The sequence below is a fragment of the Monodon monoceros genome, unplaced genomic scaffold, assembly GCF_005190385.1.
Source record: "Monodon monoceros isolate NGI ecotype Baffin Bay Population unplaced genomic scaffold, NGI_Narwhal_1 Super_Scaffold_22, whole genome shotgun sequence".
NCBI classification, from domain to species: domain Eukaryota; kingdom Metazoa; phylum Chordata; class Mammalia; order Artiodactyla; family Monodontidae; genus Monodon; species Monodon monoceros.
The window spans coordinates 40840212-40861030 of NW_021703779.1; the positions used below are offsets into that span (position 1 = coordinate 40840212).

General features: G+C 37.7%; 1 protein-coding gene across 3 annotated transcripts in view; it reads right to left on the reverse strand.

The window, feature by feature from the left end:
- Positions 1–368: 368 nt before the first annotated feature.
- The window catches only part of ZNF674 (zinc finger protein 674), a 42733-nt gene continuing 22282 nt past the window's right edge, over positions 369–20819 (reverse strand). For all 3 annotated transcript variants that reach the window (XM_029239954.1, XM_029239953.1, XM_029239952.1), the window contains one exon: positions 369–4413. In XM_029239954.1, the coding sequence (XP_029095787.1) occupies positions 2795–4413 (1619 nt within the window). In that variant the 3' untranslated portion in view covers positions 369–2794. The remainder of the gene's footprint in view (positions 4414–20819) is intronic.

A 20819-nucleotide genomic window follows, 5' to 3' on the forward strand; every position in this document is an offset into this window, starting at 1 on the left:
ATGGACAAAAAAAAAAGCTTTGCTAGTGGCCTTCAGCTCTACCAGGCAAGTGAGAATGGTCTCATGGAGATTGTCCTCCAATATTTATAATGATATAATATCAATCCTATACAAACCCTTTAGGAAAATAAGGAGGAAATAATTCCCAGCAAGTTTTTTAGACCAGCATTACCCTGACACCTGACCAAGAAATTAAAGGGAAAGAAAAGTACAGACCAATAAATCTCATGAATATTGATGTACAAACCCTTAACAAAATATTTAGCAAATGGAATCCAATAACATTTGAAAGTGAATGCAAGGTTAACATTCAGAATTCAATTTAATTAAATATATTAACAGAATATAGGCAAAAGCATATGATCATCTCAATGGTTACAGGAAAATAATGTGGCAAAATTAATATATGTTCGTGATTTTAAAAAATCCCTTAATAAACTAGGAATAGAAAGGAACTTCCTCAGTCTGTTAAAGGGCATTTATAAAACGCCAACACCATATTGAATGGTACAAGCCTAAACACTTTCTCTCAAGCTCATTAATTCTTTCCTTGGTTGTAATGAGTCTATGATGAGCCTGGCATCCCTAGGAGTAAGATTGATGGGCACCAACAGAATTGCAGTTTAATATTACAATCAGAAAAAGGCAAGATTTGGGAATTCCCTGGCCTAACCAGGGACTAACCACTGGACTCCGCATTTCCATTGCAGGGGGCTCGAGTTCGATCCCTGGTCAGAGAACTAAGATCCTGCAAGCCAGCTGGTACGGCGAAAAATAAAAAAAAAAGGCAAGATTCAAAGAGAGAAGTCTGAGGGCAAATGCTTCATTAAAAAGTGAGGGTCCCTTGCTGAGTTCCCAGACCTGAGCCAAATTTTAGATCTGGAACCAATTGTCTAGAGAGGTGCCCATGTCCCTTATAGGAAGAACCCTACAACATTGTAGCAAACATAAAATACTTATCTTAGTCCCTTTCCGAGGGAACCTATGGCCATTTATCTGGGTGACTATGGTCATTGGGGAAAAGGGAATATTTTTAGGACTATTGGACACAGCTTTCTGAGTTGACATTAATACCCAGATATGCAAAGCATCACCATGGCCCTCCTGTTAAGAGTGGGGGCTTACTGGGTACAGGTGTTACACTGAGTCCTCGCTTAAACCTGATTCACAGTGGCCCACTGCACATGCAGACCCATCCAGTGGTGATTTCCTCAGTCTCCTAGTGTATAATTGGAATTCATATACTTATCAGTTGGACCATTTACTACCTCTCTCCTCACCTGTAAAGTTTGTTAGCTGATAATTTATGTAACAGTATTCAGTGGTTACAGAATAAAGAACTATGGAGATAACTTATTTTTATCCAAAAAAATCACATACAGATATTACAATCACAGGATACCCATTTTTAAGATGCAAAACATATACTCAAAACCATACACTCAAACAACCACATGGAAAAGGAATAGGGAATATATAGACATATGTGAAAATGGGGTCCTTTTAAGAGAAGAATTGTGTCACATATTAAAGACAAAGCTGAATGGGAAAATGGATTGGAAGACAGAATCAACTATGCACAAGATCATTTTATTGGTAGTTTCTGCAGACGACATTTAAAAAATTAAAAACTCAATAATCCTACCACCCAAGTGATAATCTGGATAATCTGCTTAATAATTTGTTGTATTTCCTTCCGAGCTTTTTGTTCTGTGTCTACCTATACACACACACCTACAACAGATACAAATATAAAACAAACATATTTGTATACATATGTATGTGCAAATAATTTTACTCAGCATAAAACTGCTACTTTTCTGCCATCCAGAGTCACTGATATAATGGTGCATTATCCATCCTTGATGTATTTTTTTATAATGTAAGTTATGTGGTACATTGTTTTATGTTTTTTCACTTAGCCAATTACCATGAACATTTCCCCAAATCCTCAAACATGAAAAAATTTTTAATTAGTGCATACTATTCTATCTTATTGATATGTCAGTTTTTAATCAATTGACTATTGGATATTCAATTTATTTTTTTTCTATTTTAAATAGTATTATGTTAAGGGAGATAAGCTGAAAATTAAAGACCTTTTACTGGCTAATAAAATGAGGCATAAATGTAACCATAAAATGATTACCCTTAAATATTAAGTTATAAGCACTGTTCCTAAGTGAGGTGTGTCAAAGCTTAATATATGCCTTTTCTGTAAGGGGTTTGCATTTCTGCACTGAAAGTGTTGATGAATATGTGTAAGATCTCCTGTTTGAGCTCCTTTGTTTCAGGGATCATGATGAGTCATCCTCCGTCACACCACTTAAGGAAGCAATTTTTCTATTTTGTTTAAGAAGTAAACTGGGAGTTTGCCCTAGCTAGGATTAACAATTTTTGCTTTATATTTTTCTTTCAAAAATGTCATCCTCTACTCCACAGTGAACATATCTTAATTATTGAGTGCTTGTTTGCAACCTCTGCACCTTTCACACAAAATGTGTGGTATAGACTATGGAACATATTTCTCTCATAATTTCTAACACAGTTTTCTAAACTCATTAAATTCTTTGTTTTTCCTCAGCATAAATACTCTGATAGGTCAGCAAAAATACTCTGATAGGCAAGGATATTTAAATTCTTTCTAAAGTCTTTTCCACATCAATATATTCACAGTTTTGCCACTTTTGAATTCTCTGGTATACAGTTCTCCACTTGTGTAAGAATTCTGCGTGAAAAATTGATCACATTTATTATATCCTTCTGGAATTATACTTTTGTGCCTTTTATTAAGTTAAATGAACATTAATATATGAAGAGTTTTTGACATTTTTTTGATATTTATAAGGTTACTCCCCAGGATGAATTGATATATAATATAATGAGGTGTAACTAGTGAAATTATCTCACAGTAAAGTATCTTAATAGGTTTTCTCTCCTGTATGACTTTTCTGATGTTTAATGAGAGTTGACTTCCCACTGAAGGCTTTGCCACATTCTCTGCATTCATAAGGTTTCTCTCCTGTATGAGTTCTGTGATGTATAATGAGAGTTGATTTCGCACTGAAGGCTTTGCCACATTCACTACATTCATAGGGTTTTTCTCTTGTATGAATTCTCTGATGTTTAATGAGAGCTGACTTCCTACTGAATGCTTTCCTACAGTCACTGCATTCATAGGGTCTCTCTCTGTATGAATTCTCTGATGTTTAGTCAGTGGTGACTTTTCATTGAAGGCTTTCCCACATTCGTTGCATTTATAGGGTTTTTCTCCTGTATGAGTTCTCTGATGTACAATAAGGGTTGACTTCTCACCAAATGCTTTCCCACATCTTCTGCATTCATAAGGTTTCTCTCCTGTATGAGTTCTATGATGGACAGAGAGGTGTGATTTTCCACTGAAAGTCTTCCCACATATGCTGCATTCATAGGGTTTCTCTCCTGTATGAACTCTCTGATGAATAGAAAGGTGTGACTTTCCCCTGAAGCCTTTTCCGCATTTACTGCACTCATAAGGTTTCTCTTTTGTATGAGTTCCTTGATGTTTAATGGGGGTGGGCGTCTCATCAAAGGCTTTCCCATGTTTATTGCACTCAGGTTTCTCATCTGTATGAGTCCTTTGATGTGTAAGGCTGGACTTACCACATTTGATAGCTTCATAAAATGCTTGTCTAATGTGTGTTTTTTCATGTCTAATAAGGTGACATGAACTCTTAAAAGCTTTTGCACATTCACCACATACAAATGGTTTCTCTCCTGTATGAGTTCGCTGATGTTTAATCAGAGTTGACTTCTGGATAAATGTTTTCCCACATTCACTGCATTCATACGGCTTCTCCCCTGTATGAGTTCTCTGGTGTGCAATGAGGGTTGACTTTTGGCTGAAGGTTTTTGCACATTCACAGCATTCATAAGGTTTTTCTCCGGTGTGAGTTCTCTGATGTACAACAAGGTTTGCTTTCTGGATAAATACTTTTCCACATTCAGAACATTTATAGAATTTCTCCCCAGTTTGAATTCTTGGACTTTTATTAAGGGATTGCTTATGGTGGAGGGCTTTTCCATGTTCATTAGGCTCAAAGAATTTCTCTCCAGGTTGAGCTTTATCAAGATTAGAATGGAAGCATAATTTCCAATATGCCTTACATTCATCATCTTTCTTTCTTACATAGCTTCTACTTTGACTAAGAAAATTTAAATTATGTTTTGAACACTTTACCCATGAATCATATTTAGGGAGTCTTTGTCTTATAGAAACAAAGTTTGTGCTTGGATAAATGATTTTTCCGTATGTTCTGAATTTTGGGCCACTTCCATCCTTCAGTGTTTCCTTATCAACGGATGCAGCTTGCCACAGAGGTTTGTCTTGGCTTTCCTTATGATTATCTATTGGGTCACCAACTTGCCAGAATTCTAGGGAAAAAATGCAATGAATCATCAAACTTGTAAATATTTCTACTATAATGTTATGGCATAAAATTCATTCATAAATGCCCTGCTGTGAACTCCTATTAATGGACCTGAGCTGATGTGGATGAACCCTCCCTATGCTCCACCAACACCACCTCCCTCAACTGTAAATACAAACAAATGCTGGCCCACATTTAACAGAAAATAATTTAATACCCAGTCAAGCTCAAAACCAAGAAAAGAAAGTTTTTAGGTGTCAAAACTGAAGTGAGAGTTTAAAGTGATGGGGTGAACAGAAACTGAAGGTTGAAGATTTGCAGGGGAATCCAGACCACAGGGCACAAATGTTCAGGAAACTAGAATATAATCTGCACTTAAAGTAGGAGCCACAAAGGGCATCCATGTGTGTTAAACAGGAACTAGAAAGACTCCCCACTGGTCAAGGAAACTGGAAAGAAGGATATTATATATAAGAAATCAAAAGCCTGATATGATACTATATATAGAAATCCCTAAAGACTTCACACAAAAACTACTAGAACTGATAAATTCAGTATGGTAGCAGGATACAAGATTAACATCCAGAAATCAGTTACATTTCTTTACACTAACAGTGAAATATCAGAAAGGGAAAGTAAATAAACAACCCCTTTTAAAATCACATCAAAAAGATGAAATACTTAGGAATAAACTTGACCAAAGAGGTGAAAGACTTATATGCTGAGAACTATAAAACATTGATAAAGGAAACTGAAGAGGGTTTGAAGAAAAAATATCCCATTGTCTTGGATTCAAAGAATTGTTAAAATGGCCATACTACCCAGAGCAACCTATAGATTTAATGCGATCCCTATCAAATTACCCATGACATTTTTCACAGAACTAGAATAATCCTAAAATTTATATGGAACCATAAAAGACCCAGAATTGCCAAAGCAATCCCGAGGAAAAAGAACAAAGCAGGAGGCAAAACCCTCCCAGACTTCAGACAATACTACAAAGCCACAGTAATCAAAACAGCATGGGATCCAGGGGGAAGATGGCGGAAGAGTAAGACGCGGAGATCACCTTCCTCCCCACAGATACACCAGAAATACCTCTACACGTGGAGCAACTCCTACAGCACACCTACTGAATGCTGGCAGAAGACCTCAGACCTCCCAAAAGGCAAGAAACTCCCCACGTACCTGGGTAGGGCAAAAGAAAAAAAGAAAAAACAGAGACAAAAGAATAGGGACGGGACCTGCACCAGTGGGAGGGAGCTGTGAAGGAGGAAAGGTTTCCACACACTAGGAAGCCCCTTCACGGGCGGAGACTGCGGAGGTGGAGGGGGCAGCTACAGGGCCGTGGAGGAGAGCACAGCAACAGGGGTGCAGAGGGCAAAGCGGGGAGATTCCTGCACAGAGGATTGGTGCCGACCAGCACTCACCAGCCCGAGAGGCTTCTCTGCTCACCCGCCAGGGCAGGCGGGGCTGGGAGTTGAGGCTCGGGCTTTGGTCAGAGCACAGGGAGAGGACTGGGGTTGGCTGCGTGAACACAGCCTGAAGGGGTTAGTGCACCATGGCTAGCCGGGAGGGAGTCCGGGGAAAGGTCTGGAGCTGCCGAAGAGGCAAGAGACTTTTTCTTCCCTCTTTGTTTCTTGGTGCGCAAGGAGAGGGGTTTAAGAGCGCTGCTTAAAAGAACTCCAGAGATGGGTGCGAGCCGCGGCTAAAAATGCAGACCCCAGAGACGGGCACGAGCCACGGTTAAAAGCACGGACCCCAGAGATGGGCGCGAGCCGCGGCTAAAAGCACGGACCCCAGAGATGGGCGGGAGATGCTAAGGCTGCTGCTGCCACCACCAAGGGGCCTGTGTGCGAGCACAGGTCACTATCCACACCCCTCTTCCAGGGAGCCTGTGCAGCCCGCCATTGCCAGGTTCCCGGGATCCAGGGACAACTTCCCTGGGAGAATGCATGGCGGGCCTCAGGCTGGTGCAACGTCACGCTGGCCTCTGCCATCGCAGGCCCGCCCCGCACTCTGTGCCCCTCCCTCCCCCCGGCCTGAGTGCATCAGAACCCCGGAATCAGTGGCTCCTTTAACCCCGTCCTGTCTGAGCAAAAACCAGACGCCCTCCAGCGACCTACACGCAGAGGCGGGACCAAAGCCAAAGCTGAGTCCCTGTGAGCTGTGAGATCAAAGAAGAGAAAGGGAAATCTCTCCCAGCAGCCTCAGAAGCAGCGGATTAAAGCTCCACAAACAACTTGATGTACCGTGCATCTGTGGAATACATGAAGAGACAACGAATCACCCCAAATTGAGGAGGTGGACTTTGAGAGCAAGATTTATGAACCAGACCTAACAAATGAAGAGGAAATAGGCAGTCTACCTGAAAAAGAATTCAGAATAATGATAGTAAAGATGATCCAAAATCTTGGAAATAGAATGGACAAAATGCAAGAAACATTTAACAAGGACCTAGAAGAACTAAAGATGAAACAAACAATGATGAACAACACAAGAAATGAAAAAGACTCTAGATGGGATCAATAGCAGAATAACTGAGGCAGAAGAACGGATAAGTGACCTGGAAGATAAAATAGTGGAAATAACTACTGCAGAGCAGAATAAAGAAAAAAGAATGAAAAGAACAGAGGACAGTCTCAGAGACCTCTGGAACAACATTAAACGCACCAACATTCGAATTATAGGGGTTCCAGAAGAAGAAGAGAAAAAGAAAGGGACTGAGAAAATATTTGAAGAGATTATAGTTGAAAACTTCACTAACATGGGAAAGGAAACAGTTAATCAAGTCCAGGAAGCACAGAGAGTCCCATACAGCATAAATCCAAGGAGAAATACGCCAAGACACATATTAATGAAACTGTCAAAAATTAAATACAAAGAAAGCATATTAAAAGCACCAAGGGAAAAACAACAAATAACACACAAGGGAATCCCCATAAGGTTAACAGCTGATCTTTCAGCAGAAACTCTGCAAGCCAGAAGGGAGTGACAGGACATACTGAAAGTGATGAAGGAGAAAAACCTGCAAACAAGATTACTCTACCCAGCAAGGATCTCATTCAGATTTTATGGAGAAATTAAAACCTTTACAGACAAGCAAAAGCTCAGAGAGTTCAGCACCACCAAACCAGCTTCACAACAAATGCTAAAGGAACTTCTCTAGACAAGAAACACAAGAGAAGGAAAAGACCTATAATAACGAACCCAAAACAATTTAGAAAACGGGAATAGGAACATACATATCGATAATTACCTTAAATGTAAATGGACTAAATGCTCCTACCAAAAGACACAGATTGGCTGAATGGATACAAAAACAAGACCCATATATATGCTGTCTACAACACACCCACTTCAGACCTAGAGACACATACAGACTGAAAGTAAGGGGATGGAAAAAGATATTCCATGCAAATGGAAACCAAAAGAAAGCTGGAGTAGCAATTCTCATATCAGACAAAATAGACTTTAAAATAAAGACTATTAGAAGAGACAAAGAAGGACACTACATAATGATCAAGGGATCGATCCAAAAAGAAGATATAACAATTGTAAATATTTATGCACCCAACATAGGAGCAGCTCAATACATAAGGCAAATACTAACAGCCACAAAAGGGGAAATCGACAGTAATACATTCATAGTAGGGGACTTTAACACCCCACTTTCACCAATGGACAGATCATCCAAAATGAAAATAAATAAGGAAACACAAGCTTTAAATGATACATTAAACAAGAAGGACTTAATTGATGTTTATAGGACATTCCATCCAAAAACAACAGAATACACATTTTTCTCAAGTGCTCATGGAACATTCTCCAGGATAGATCATATCTTGGGTCACAAATCAAGCCTTGGTAAATTTAAGAAAATTGAAATTGTATCAAGTATCTTTTCCGACCACAACGCCATGAGACTATATCAATTACAGGAAAAGATCTGTAAAAAGTACAAACACATGGAGGCTAAACAATACACTACTTAATAACGAAGTGATCACTGAAGAAATCAAAGAGGAAATAAAAAAATACCTAGAAACAAATGACAATGGAGACACGACAACCCAAAATCTATGGGATGCAGCAAAAGCAGTTCTAAGAGGGAAGTTTATAGCAATACAAGCCCATCATAACAAGCAGGAAACATCTCGAATAAACAACCTAACCTTGCACCTAAAGCAATTAGAGAAAGAAGAACAAAAAAACCCCAAAGTTAGCAGAAGGAAAGAAATCATAAAAATCATATCAGAAATAAATGAAAAAGAAATGAAGGAAACAATAGCAAAGATCAATAAAACTAAAAGCTGGTTCTTTGAGAAGATAAACAAAATTGAGAAACCATTAGCCAGACTCATCAAGAAAAAAAGGGAGAAGACTCAAATCAATAGAATTAGAAATGAAAAAGGAGAAGTAACAACTGACACTGCAGAAATACAAAAGATCACGAGAGATTACTACAAGCAACTCTATGCCAATAAAATGGACAACCTGGAAGAAATGGACAAATTCTTAGAAATGCACAACCTGGCAAGACTGAATCAGGAAGAAATAGAAAATATGAACAGACCAATCACAAGCACTGAAATTGAAACTGTGATTAAAAATCTTCCAACAAACAAAAGCCCAGGACCAGATGGCTTCACAGGAGAATTCTATCAAACATTTAGAGAAGAGCTAACACCTATCCTTCTCAAACTCTTCCAAAATATAGTAGAGGGAGGAACACTCCCAAATTCCTTCTACGACGCCACCATCACCTTGATACCAAAACCAGACAAGGATGTCACAAAGAAAGAAAACTACAGGCCAATATCACTGATGAACATAGATGCAAAGATCCTCAACAAAATACTAGCAAACAGAATCCAACAGCACATTAAAAGGATCATACACCATGATCAAGTGAGGTTTATTCCAGGAATGCAAGGATTCTTCAATATACGCAAATCTGTCAATGTGATAAACCATATTAACAAATTGAAGGAGAAAACCATATGATCATCCCAATAGATGCAGAGAAAGCTTTTGACAAATTTCAACACCGATTTATGATAAAAACCCTGCAGAAAGTAGGCATAGAGGGAACTTTCCTCAACATAATAAAGGCCATATATGACAAACCCACAGCCAACATCGTCCTCAATGGTGAAGAACTGAAAGCATTTCCACTAAGATCAGGAACAAGACAAGGCTGCCCACTCTCACCACTCTTATTCAACATAGTTTTGGAAGTTTTAGCCACAGCAATCAGAGAAGAAAAGGAAATAACAGGAATCCAAATCGGAAAAGAAGAAGTAAAGCTGTCACTGTTTGCAGATGACATGATACTATACATAGAGAATCCTAAAGATGCTACCAGAAAACTACTAGAGCTAATCAATGAATTTGGTAAAGTAGCAGGATACAAAATTAATGCACAGAAATCTCTGGCATTCCTATACACTATTGATGAAAAATATGAAGGAAAAATCAAGAAAATACTCCCATTTACCACTGCAAGAAAAAGAATACAGTAGCTAGGAATAAACCTACCTAAGGAGACAAAAGACCTGTATGCAGAAAATTATAAGACACTGATGAAAGAAATTAAAGATGATACAAGTGGATGGAGAGATATACCATGTTCTTGGATTGGAAGAATCAACATTGTGAAAATGACTCTACTACCCAAAGCAATCTATAGATTCGATGCAATCCCTATCAAACTACCACTGGCATTTTACACAGAAGTATAACAAAAAATTTCACAATTTGTATGGAAACACAAAGACCCTGAATAGCCAAAGCAATCTTGAGAAAGAAAAACGGAGCTGAAGGAAGCCGGCTCCCTGACTTCAGACTATACTACAAAGCTACAGTAATCAAGACGGTATGGTACTGGCACAAAAACAGAAAGATAGATCAATGGAACAGGATAGAAAGCCCAGAGATAAACCCACGCACATATGGTCATCTTATCTTTGATAAAGGAGGCAGGAATGTACAGTGGAGAAAGGACAGCCTCTTCGATAAGTGGTGCTGGGTAAACTGGACAGGTACATGTAAAAGTATGAGATTAGATCACTCCCTAACACCATACACAAAAATAAGCTCAAAATGGATTAAAGATCTAAATGTAAGGCCAGAAACTATCAAACTCTTAGAGGAAAACATAGGCAGAACGCTCTATGACATAAATCACAGCAAGATCCTTTTTGACCCACCTCCTAAAGAAATGGAAATAAAAACAAAAATAAACAAATGGGACCTAATGAAACTTCAAAGCTTTTGCACAGCAAAGGAAACCATAAACAAGACCAAAAGACAACCCTCAGAATGGGAGAAAATATTTGCAAATGAAGCAACTGACAAAGGATTAATTTCCAAAATTTACAAGCAGCTCATGCAGCTCAATAACAAAAAAATAAACAATCCAATCCAAAAATGGGCAGAAGACCTAAATAGACATTTCTCCAAATAAGATATACAGACTGCCAACAAACACATGAAAGATGCTCAACATCATTAATCATTAGAGACATGCCAATCAAAACTACAATGAGATATCATCTCACACCAGTCAGAATGGCCATCATCAAAAAATCTAGAAACAATACATGCTGGAGAGGGTGTGTAGAAAAGCGAACACTCTTGTACTGCTGGTGGGAATGTGAATTGGTTCAGCCACTATGGAGAACAGTATGGAGGTTCCTTAAAAAACTACAAATAGAACTACCATATGACCCAGCAATCCCACTACTGGGCATATACCCTGAGAAAACCAAAATTCAAAAAGAGTCATGTACCAAAATGTCCATTGCAGCTCTATTTACAATAGCCTGGAGATGGAAACAACCTAAGTGCCCATCATCAGATGAATGGATAAAGATGTGTCACATATATACAATGGAATATTACTCAGCCATAAAAAGAAAAGAAATTGAGCTATTTGTAATGAGGTGGATAGACCTAGAGTCTGTCATACAGAGTGAAGTAAGTCAGAAAGAGAAAGACAAATACCGTATCCTAACACATATATATGGAATTTAAGAAAAAAAATGTCATGAAGAACCTAGGGGTAAGACAGGAATAAAGACACAGACCTACTGGAGAATGGACTTGAGGATATGGGGAGGGGGAAGGGTGAGCCGTGACAAAGCGCGAGAGAGGCATGGACATATATACACTAACAAACGTAAGGTAGATAGCTAGTGGGAAGCAGCCGCATAGCACAGGTATATCAGCTCGGTGCTTTGTGACCGCCTGGAGGGGTGGGATAGGGAGGGTGGGAGGGAGGGAGATGCAAGAGGGAAGAGATATGGGAACATATGTATATGTATAACTGATTCACTTTTTATAAAGCAGAAACTAACACACCATTGTAAAGCAATTATACCCCAATAAAGATGTTAAAAAAAAACAGCATGATATTGGCACAAAAACAGATATATGAATCAATGGAACAGAATAGAGAGCCCGGAAATAAACCCACACACCTACAGTCAATTAATATTTGACAAAGCAGGCAAGAATATACAGTGGAGAAAGACAGTCTCTTCAGCAAGGTGTTTTGGCAAAGTTGGACAGCTGCATGTAAATCAATGAAGTTAGAACACACCCTCACACCACACACAAAAATAAACTCAAAATGGCTTGAAGACTTAAATATAAAACATGACACCATAAAACTCCTAGAAGAGAACATTCTCTGACATAAATCCTACCAATGTTTTCTTAGGTCAGTCTACCAAGGCAATAGAAATGAAAGCAGAAATAAACAAATGGAACCTAATCAAACATAAGCTTTTGCACAGCAAAGGAAACCATAAACAAAATGAAAAGACAACCTATGAAATGGGAGAAAGTATTTACAAGTGATGTGACCGACAAGGGCTTAATTTCCAAAATATACAAAGAGCTCATACAACTCAATAACAAAAAAACAAACGGCCTAATAAAAAAAATGGGCAGAAGACCTAAATAGACATTTCTCCAAAGAAGACATACAGATGGCCAATAGGCACATGAAAAGATGCTCAACATCGCTAATTATTAGAGAAATGCAAATCAAAACTACAATGAGGTACCACCTCGCACCGGTCAAAATGGCCATCATTAAAAAGTCTACAAATGACAAAAGCTGCATTGGGATGTGGAAAAAAGGGAACCCTTCTATACTGTTAGTGGGAAGGTAACTTGGTGCAGCCACTATGGAGAACAGTATGGAGGTTCCTCTAAAAACTAAAAATAGAGTTGCTATATGATCCAGCAATCCCACTCCTGGGCATATATCTGGACAAAAGTATAATTCGAAAAGATACATGCATGCCTATGTTCATAGCAGCACTATTAATAATAGCCAAGATATGGAAGCAACCTAAATGTCCATTGACAGATGAATGGATAAAGAAGATGTTGCATACACACACACACACACACACACACACACACACACACACTGAAATATTACTCAGCCATAAAAAGAATGAAATAATGCCATTTGAAGCAACATGGATGGACCTAGAGATTATCATACTAAGTGAAGTCAGAAAGAGAAAGACAAATGCCATATGATATCACTTATATGTGGAATCTAAAATATGACACAAATGAACATATCTATGAAACAGAAACAGACTCACAGACATAGAGAACAGACTTGTAATCTGTTCCAGGGTCTCTGTGCCAAGGTGGAGGGGGCACGGGGGAGGGATGGATTGGGAGTTTGGGACTAGCAGATGCAAACTATTATGTATAGAATGGATAAACAACAAGGTCCTACTGTATATCACAGGGAACTATATTCAATATCCTGTCATAAACCATAATGGAAAAGAATATATATGTATAACTGAGTTACTTTGCTGTACAGAAGAAATTACACACAACATTGTAAATCACGTATACTTTAATAAAATTTAAAAAAATCAAAAGCCTAGTTCTGTAACTCAATCCATATGATTATAAGTGTAGTACAGAGCCCATAAGCTGAAAAATTAAACTAAAAATTGGTCCTGTATTAGTAGGTCCCTAGTAGTGGCAAGCTTTCCAAAAGATATATTATGTTTTTATAGCTTAGGAATCACAGGATATCTATGGAATACCAATTTTCACTGAAGAGTTCACAGTAAAAAATTAATAACTTCACAAGGAAATGACCCATCATGAAAGAGAATCAGCAGATACATTTAAAGATACTCCCATTCCTAGAACTGTAGCTAGTAGAACCATGTGAACTTCAAAATAAATATATTTCAACTATTCAAAGAAATAAGGTAAGAATTAGACTATGGGGGAAAAAACTAGGAAAATTATATACAGGCATTATTTTAAAAACTCTAAATAAAGAGGTTGAACAGTAGATAGAAGTTGAACTTCTAACTACTACTTCTATCTAGTCACAGATAAAGACAGATTTAACAAATTAGATGACAGATCTTGAGATATCACCCAAAATGCAGCATGAAGAGCTAACAATGGAAATATGGTAAGAGAAATAGAGAAATGATAAGTTCCAAAATAGGTTTAATACCAAATCCAAATGGAAGACTAGAGAAAAAGGGAAAGGGGGCAATATGCCAAGAAACGGGTTAACAGAGCAACCCTGAGACTGCTATACTTAGACAGGGAAGCTTGCAAGGTTGGCCCTTGGCTGCCATCTGGGAACCTGGAGTTCAGGAATGTCCCCACCACTGCCTAACTGATATGGCTGCTTGTACAAACAATGTGATTTAAGCAGAACATTTCCTTTCCTTCTGGGGGTCTGGAATTTTGGTATGTGCTAGGCAGTCTGTGATGTGAGGACGCTGACCGAGTCTCTAATGGGCTTCCCTGGGCATAAACATCACACACATGTTGCTGCACTTTCACTGCTGGGAGAAGTGTGCCCTGTGTGACCCTAGGTGGGAGGGAGAGAGCATAAGGAACCCTGTACATGGAGTCCTCCAGATTCTGCTAATGTCTTTTTCCCTTATGCTCTAGTTGTATATCCTTACTATATCACTGTAATAAATTTTAGCTGTAAATACAACTAGATGCCAAGTCCTGGGAGTCCCTCTCGAGAATCTCTGAATGTGGTAGTGGTCTTGGGGGACCCCCAATCTAGGCAATATTTGAAGAAACAATCACTGGCAGTTTCCTGGTATGGAAGAAAGGCATGTATCCTACTCTTAAATGTCCAGAGTCCTGAGTGTGGTAAATAAAAGCAAATCTGTACCTAGACACAGTTCTGTGTAACTGTAAGACTTTAAGAAAGTACGTATTGAAAGCTACCATGAAGAAATTTTAAAAATCACCTATAAAGAAACAATTAGGTCAGCAATAGATTTCATTAGCTAAAAAAGAAGCCAAAAGGTTACATATTTTCAAAGTCCTAAGAGAAGATGTCACCTTAGAACTCTATCCCCAGATAAATTATTGCAATGAAAGATGACAAAATAAAGATGTTTTTGGACAAGAAAAGACAGAGAATTTGCCACAAACAAAGCCTGCTAAGAATAATGCTTAATATTGAATTATTCAGGAGGAAAATGACCAAAGGGGAAAAAGGCAGGGGGGAAGGTAAAGAAAATCCAGCAAAGGCAGGAAAAAAGAGGTAAAGGAAAAGCAGGATATCTAGAAAATACAATAAAATAAGAAATACAAATAAAGTAGTAGCACAATAAATATTAATCCCATTAATTATAGGCCAACCATATTAAATTGTACTTTTAAAAATCAGCTATAAGTTTTCAAAAGACAATTAGAGCAAAAAGAAAGAAATGTTGAAAATAAAATCATAGAAATATACTTGGCACTTAACCAAAGGAAAATTGGTAAAACAATGCTTATGTTATACAAAACAGAATGACCTGGATGCCAAAAGCAAGTAAGGACAGAATATGACAATATTATAAAGCAATTTCACTTACATAGATGCAAAACTCTTAAATATACAAGGCAAATTGATTCTATTTATGACAGAAAAAAGGTTATACATCTAGTAATGTTGAAAATGTATATACCCTACTATGTATTCCACTTATAGTTATACCAGAGAGAAATTCTGCAAATATGTACATGTACAAGAATGGCAACAAGATATTAGAAACAACCAAATGTCCAGCAATAGAGGCTTGGATTGATGGACTGTGATACTCAGATGTTGGAATGCTATGCAGGAGTGAAAAATGAATGAACTAAATCTAACATATCAGCATAGCTAAACTCAAAGGGTAACACTGAATACTGAAAGAAAGCTGTAGAAAGACCCCTATGGTTCTAGAGCACTAATCTGGTAAATTTACAAAAAAGAATGCTATATTGATTACAGATGCAAATTTATGTAGTAAAAGTTTAAAAACATGGGTTAGAAAGATAACGCACCAAATTCATGATATTGTTTGCCTGGGGTGGGAATGAAGGGAGCAGGATTCAGGAGAGGAAAAGGGAGGCTTCACCTTTAATTGTAAACCTCTATTTCTTTTATAAACACAAAACCACCACCACCAAATGACAAAATCTTAGCATTTGCTAATTCTGGGAGGTAACTACAAGGGTATTTGTTATGACTATGATTTTCTATACTTTTCTGCAGTTTTAAGAGAAATGCCTTAAGGCAGGGCTTTTGGAACAGTGGAGTGAGGACCTTAGTAAATCCTCTTCCCCATAAAAGCAATGAAAATACTGGCAAAATTATCAAAATCTGTCATTTCAGGACTTTGGAAATTAACCAAAGGCACACAACAGATTAAAAATCATTTATTCAAGAAGAACCAGTGAACCTCACTAAGAGCAGCCAAGTGTGTGGTTTTCCACTTGGTGCTACTTTCCCCCACCCCCACCTCCACCCCAAACCCCTGGCTCCTCAGCTCTGTGGTCCGGAAGCAGTGAAAACTGGCATTGTTACAGCAGCTGAAGGGAGTTCCACCAAAAGCCTCATCTCCAGAGTGCTGTCATTACTTGACCTAACTTGGAGCTCAGCTCCAAGAAAGAAGGGACAGTATATGGTAACACCAATCCCCATGAAGAAATAAACAGCACCAGTAAAGGTAATGTGCAGCAAAGTGTTAACATGTCAGGCCTGGCTCCTGCCTGAAGTTTGGGAATGCAGATTGTGGAATGTTCCCTATGTTGATAAGATGATTTTTTGCCTGCCTGGGGCACTGAACACCTGATTTTCTTCTGGGTGACTAGATGCCTGGCGGTGCCTATTTTTAGTGGGTCAATTTGGAATCTCCCACAGACAAAGTGAAAAGGGCTTTCTATAAAGCCTTACTTGCCACTTGGACTTGAATTGCAGCTGTCTAGCCCTGTAGCATCTTGGCTTTGCACGAGAAAGGAGCAACTATCCCTGCGGGGATTTGTCTCCTCTACCAAGTGCCCAGCAATGCGGGTGAAAATGAACCCTATTAGGACACATGAAGAAATGTCAGCAAGCATTGAAATAAAGGGGAAAAAATCTTACAAGCTTACAGATAGAAAAAAAATGATACCAAGTATCAATAATCAGAATAGGCTTCAGAGTTCTCAAAAGGAAAATTACAATCAGAAGACAATGGAACAATGCCTTCAAAAGTCTAAGGGAAAGAAATGTCCATCCTAGAACTCTACCCCAACCAAGCTCAACTCTCCATCTTGGATGAGGATTCAACACTTTCAGATATTCAAAAATCTCAAAAAATTTACCTCCCATGGACCTACATTCTTTCTTAGGAAAGTACTGCAAGAATGTGCTCCAGTGAAATGTGGAAAAAGGCATGGCATAAAGCAAACGAAGGAATCCAACAATGCAGAAAGTGGAGGGAATTCCCAGAATGATGGTGAAGAGATGTCAGGATGGTAGCTGAGCAAACAGGAATGAGGATAATCCACCCAGAAGGAAGTGGTCAGAGGCCTCCAGAGAAACTCAGGGGTATGACATTGATGGGACACTTGAAGCTCTGAAAGCATTCAGAATCACTCTAGACAACTGGTCATGTTTAAGTTAAACTGGTGATAAGTACATAGCGAAAGAAGCAAATGAAAGAAACAAGACAATTTTTAACCAAAGGAAACTAAAAGTTATGCAGAAAAGGTAAATTAATCATAGATGACTACATGGCTAAGCTGTCTATAGTGTTTATATGGTCATTATATTATAAACAGTAGTACTGATGTAAACCAAATTTATGGTATAATCATATTGGGAACATGGGAGAACAAGAAGTTTTTGTGTTCCAAAGAAGACATAGAGATGGCCAACAGGCACGTGAAAAGATATTCAACATCACTAATCGTCAGGGAAATGCAAATCAAAATCACACTGACATAGTACATCACACCTGTCAGAATGGCTACCATCAAAAAGAACACAAATAACAAATGTTGGTGAGGATGTGGAGAAAAGGGGACCCTTGTACACTGTTGGCGGGAATGCAAACTGGTGCAGCCACTATGGAAGACACTATGGAGGTTCCTCAAAAAGTCAAAAATAGAAACTACCATATGATCCAGTAATTCCACTCCTGGGTATACATCTGAAGAAAACAAAAACACTAATTTGAAAAGATACATGCATGTCAATGTTCATAACAGCATTATTTACAATAGCCAAGACATGGAAGCAACCTAAGTGTCCATCAAGAGATGAATGGATAAGGAAGATACACACACACACACATACATACATACACACACACATACATGCAATGGAATATTACTTAGCTATAAAAAGGAATGAAATTTTGCCATCTGTAAGAACATGGATGGGCCTGGAGGGTATTATGCTTAGTGAAATAAGTCAGACAGGGAAAGACAAATACCGTGTTTTTGCTTAAATGTGGAATCTAAAAACTAAAACAAATGAATATAACAAAACAGAAACAGACTGACAGATACTGAGAACAATTTAGTTGTTACCAATTGGGAGAGGGAAGGGGGAGGGGCCAGATAGGAGCAGGGGATTAAGAGATAAAAACTACAAGGTATAAAATAAATACGACACAAGGATGTAATGTACACACAGGGAATATAGTCAATATTTTATAATAGCTTTAAATGGAGTATTCTATAAAAATATCAAATCACTGTGTTGTACACCTAAAACTAATATAATATTGTAAATCAACTATACTTCAATAAAAAAGAAAAAAAAACATTCAAAAAAGAAGTCTTTGTGTGTTTGTATGTGTATGAGTGGCAAAAACAATGAAGTGAGCTAAATCTTCATCTTCCATAGCAGAAAATTTTAAATAATTTTTGTAAGATATATGTAAATTATAAAGAACAGAGATACCAAAAAGTATCTGCGCATCCACCACTTATTAAAAAACAAATTATTTTTACCTTTGAAGTTCTTCATGTGCCCATTTCATTCTCTCCTCGGATAATCACTATTCTGAATTTTTATGTTTGTCATGCCCTGACTGCTTCTCAGCCTTTTGGCTAAGACCAAGTACACTATCATGCCCTTGACATTCATTATAGTTTTATCACATTTATTTTATTCTTTAAACTTCGGGCATGATTTAATTTGATAAAAATTAAACTTTTTTTTAATCAAAAGAGACTACTGCCTTGGGTCAGTAAATTTGAAATCTCAGATGAAACATAATTGTCTAAAAAAATGACCAGAATTGACAGAAGATACAGAAAACATGAATAAATCAGTAATTATTTTAAATAACTATACAATTCACTAGGTAATCAAAAGTCTTGCCCTAAAATGGGGCCTCTTATCCAGATGTTGTTGTAGATGACTGCTATCAAACTCCTAAGAACAGGTATACTTCAGTCAGTGCAGTTTCAGAAACTAGGAAAAAAAAAAAAAAAAGGGAAGAGTACCCAGTCTCTTTTATGCAGCTAGGATAACCATAGACACCAGAGTAAGAGTAGAGTACAAGAAAAGAAAATCTAAGATCTGTCTCACTTCTGAACATTAACGGAAAACTCTGAAATTAAATATGAGTAAACTGAATTCAATTTATTAAAAAAATGTTTTACAACTAAGTAGAGTTTAGTGCAGGAATGCAAGAACAGTTCAACATGAGAAAATCTATTAATATAATCCACCACATTAATAGATTAAAGGACAAAAAAATTATCTTCCCAATAGATGCAGAAAATAAGCATTTCAGAAAATATAACACACATTCATGATTTTTTTCTTATTTATTTTTAATTGTGGTAAAATAAATATAACATTTATCATTTTAATCATTTTTAAGTGTATATAGTTCAGTGGCATTAAATACACTTACATTGTTGTGTAACAATCACCACTATCCATCACTATAGCTTTTTTTATCTTATAAAACCAAAACTCTGTACCCATTAAACAACAACTCTTCATTCCTTGCTTCCCCTAACCCCTGGAAACCACCATTCTACTTTCTGTCTCTATTAACTACTCCAGGTACCTCGTATAAGTGGAATCATATAGCATTTACCCTCTCATGACTGTCTTATTTCACTTAGCATAATGTTTTCAAGGTTCACCCATGTTGTAGCTTGTGTCAGAATGTCCTTCCTTTTTAAAGCAGAAACATATTCCACTGTGCATATATGCCACATTTTGTTTATTCATCTGTTGACAAATACATGGTTGTATATCAATTATATCTCAATAAAGCTGAAAAAAAATTAAATAACCAGAAATAAGACAAAATAATTTAGACTTAATATAATTTTCATCTTCTAGATCTTTGGCAAAAACTTTGTGTATATTCATAGACATTCTTTCTCAGGAAAATCAATATTATATTACTCCTTATTTTAAGGTAATAAAATGAAACTCTGAATGAAAACTATTTTCTTACAGGAACTAATGTTTTTGTTTTTTTACATCTTTATTGGAGTATAATTGCTTTACAATGGTGTGTTAGTTTCTGCTTTATAACAAAGTGAATCAGTTATACATATACATATGTTCCCATATCTCTTCCCTCTTGCATCTCCCTCCCTCCCACCCTCCCTATCCCACCCCTCCAGGCAGTCACAAAACACCGAGCTGATCTCCCTGTGCTATGCGGCTGCTTCCCACTAGCTATCTACCTTACGTTTGGTAGTGTATATATATCCATGCCTCTCTCTTGCTTTGTCACAGCTTACCCTTCCCCCTCCCCACATCCTCAAGTCCATGCTCTAGTAGGTCTGTGTCTTTATTCCCGTCTTACCCCTAGGTACTTTATGACCTTTTTTTTTCTTAGATTCCATATATATGTGTTAGCATATGGTATTTGTTTTTCTCTTTCTGACTTACTTCACTCTGTATGACAGACTCTAGGTCCATCTACCTCACTACAAATAACTCAATTTCATTTCTTTTTATGGCTGAGTAATATTCCATTGTCTACCAAATGTAAAATAGATAGCTAGTGGGAAGCAGCCACATAGCACAGGGAGATCAGCTAGGTGGTTTGTGACCACCTAGAGGGGTGGGATAGGGAGGGTGGGAGGGAGGGA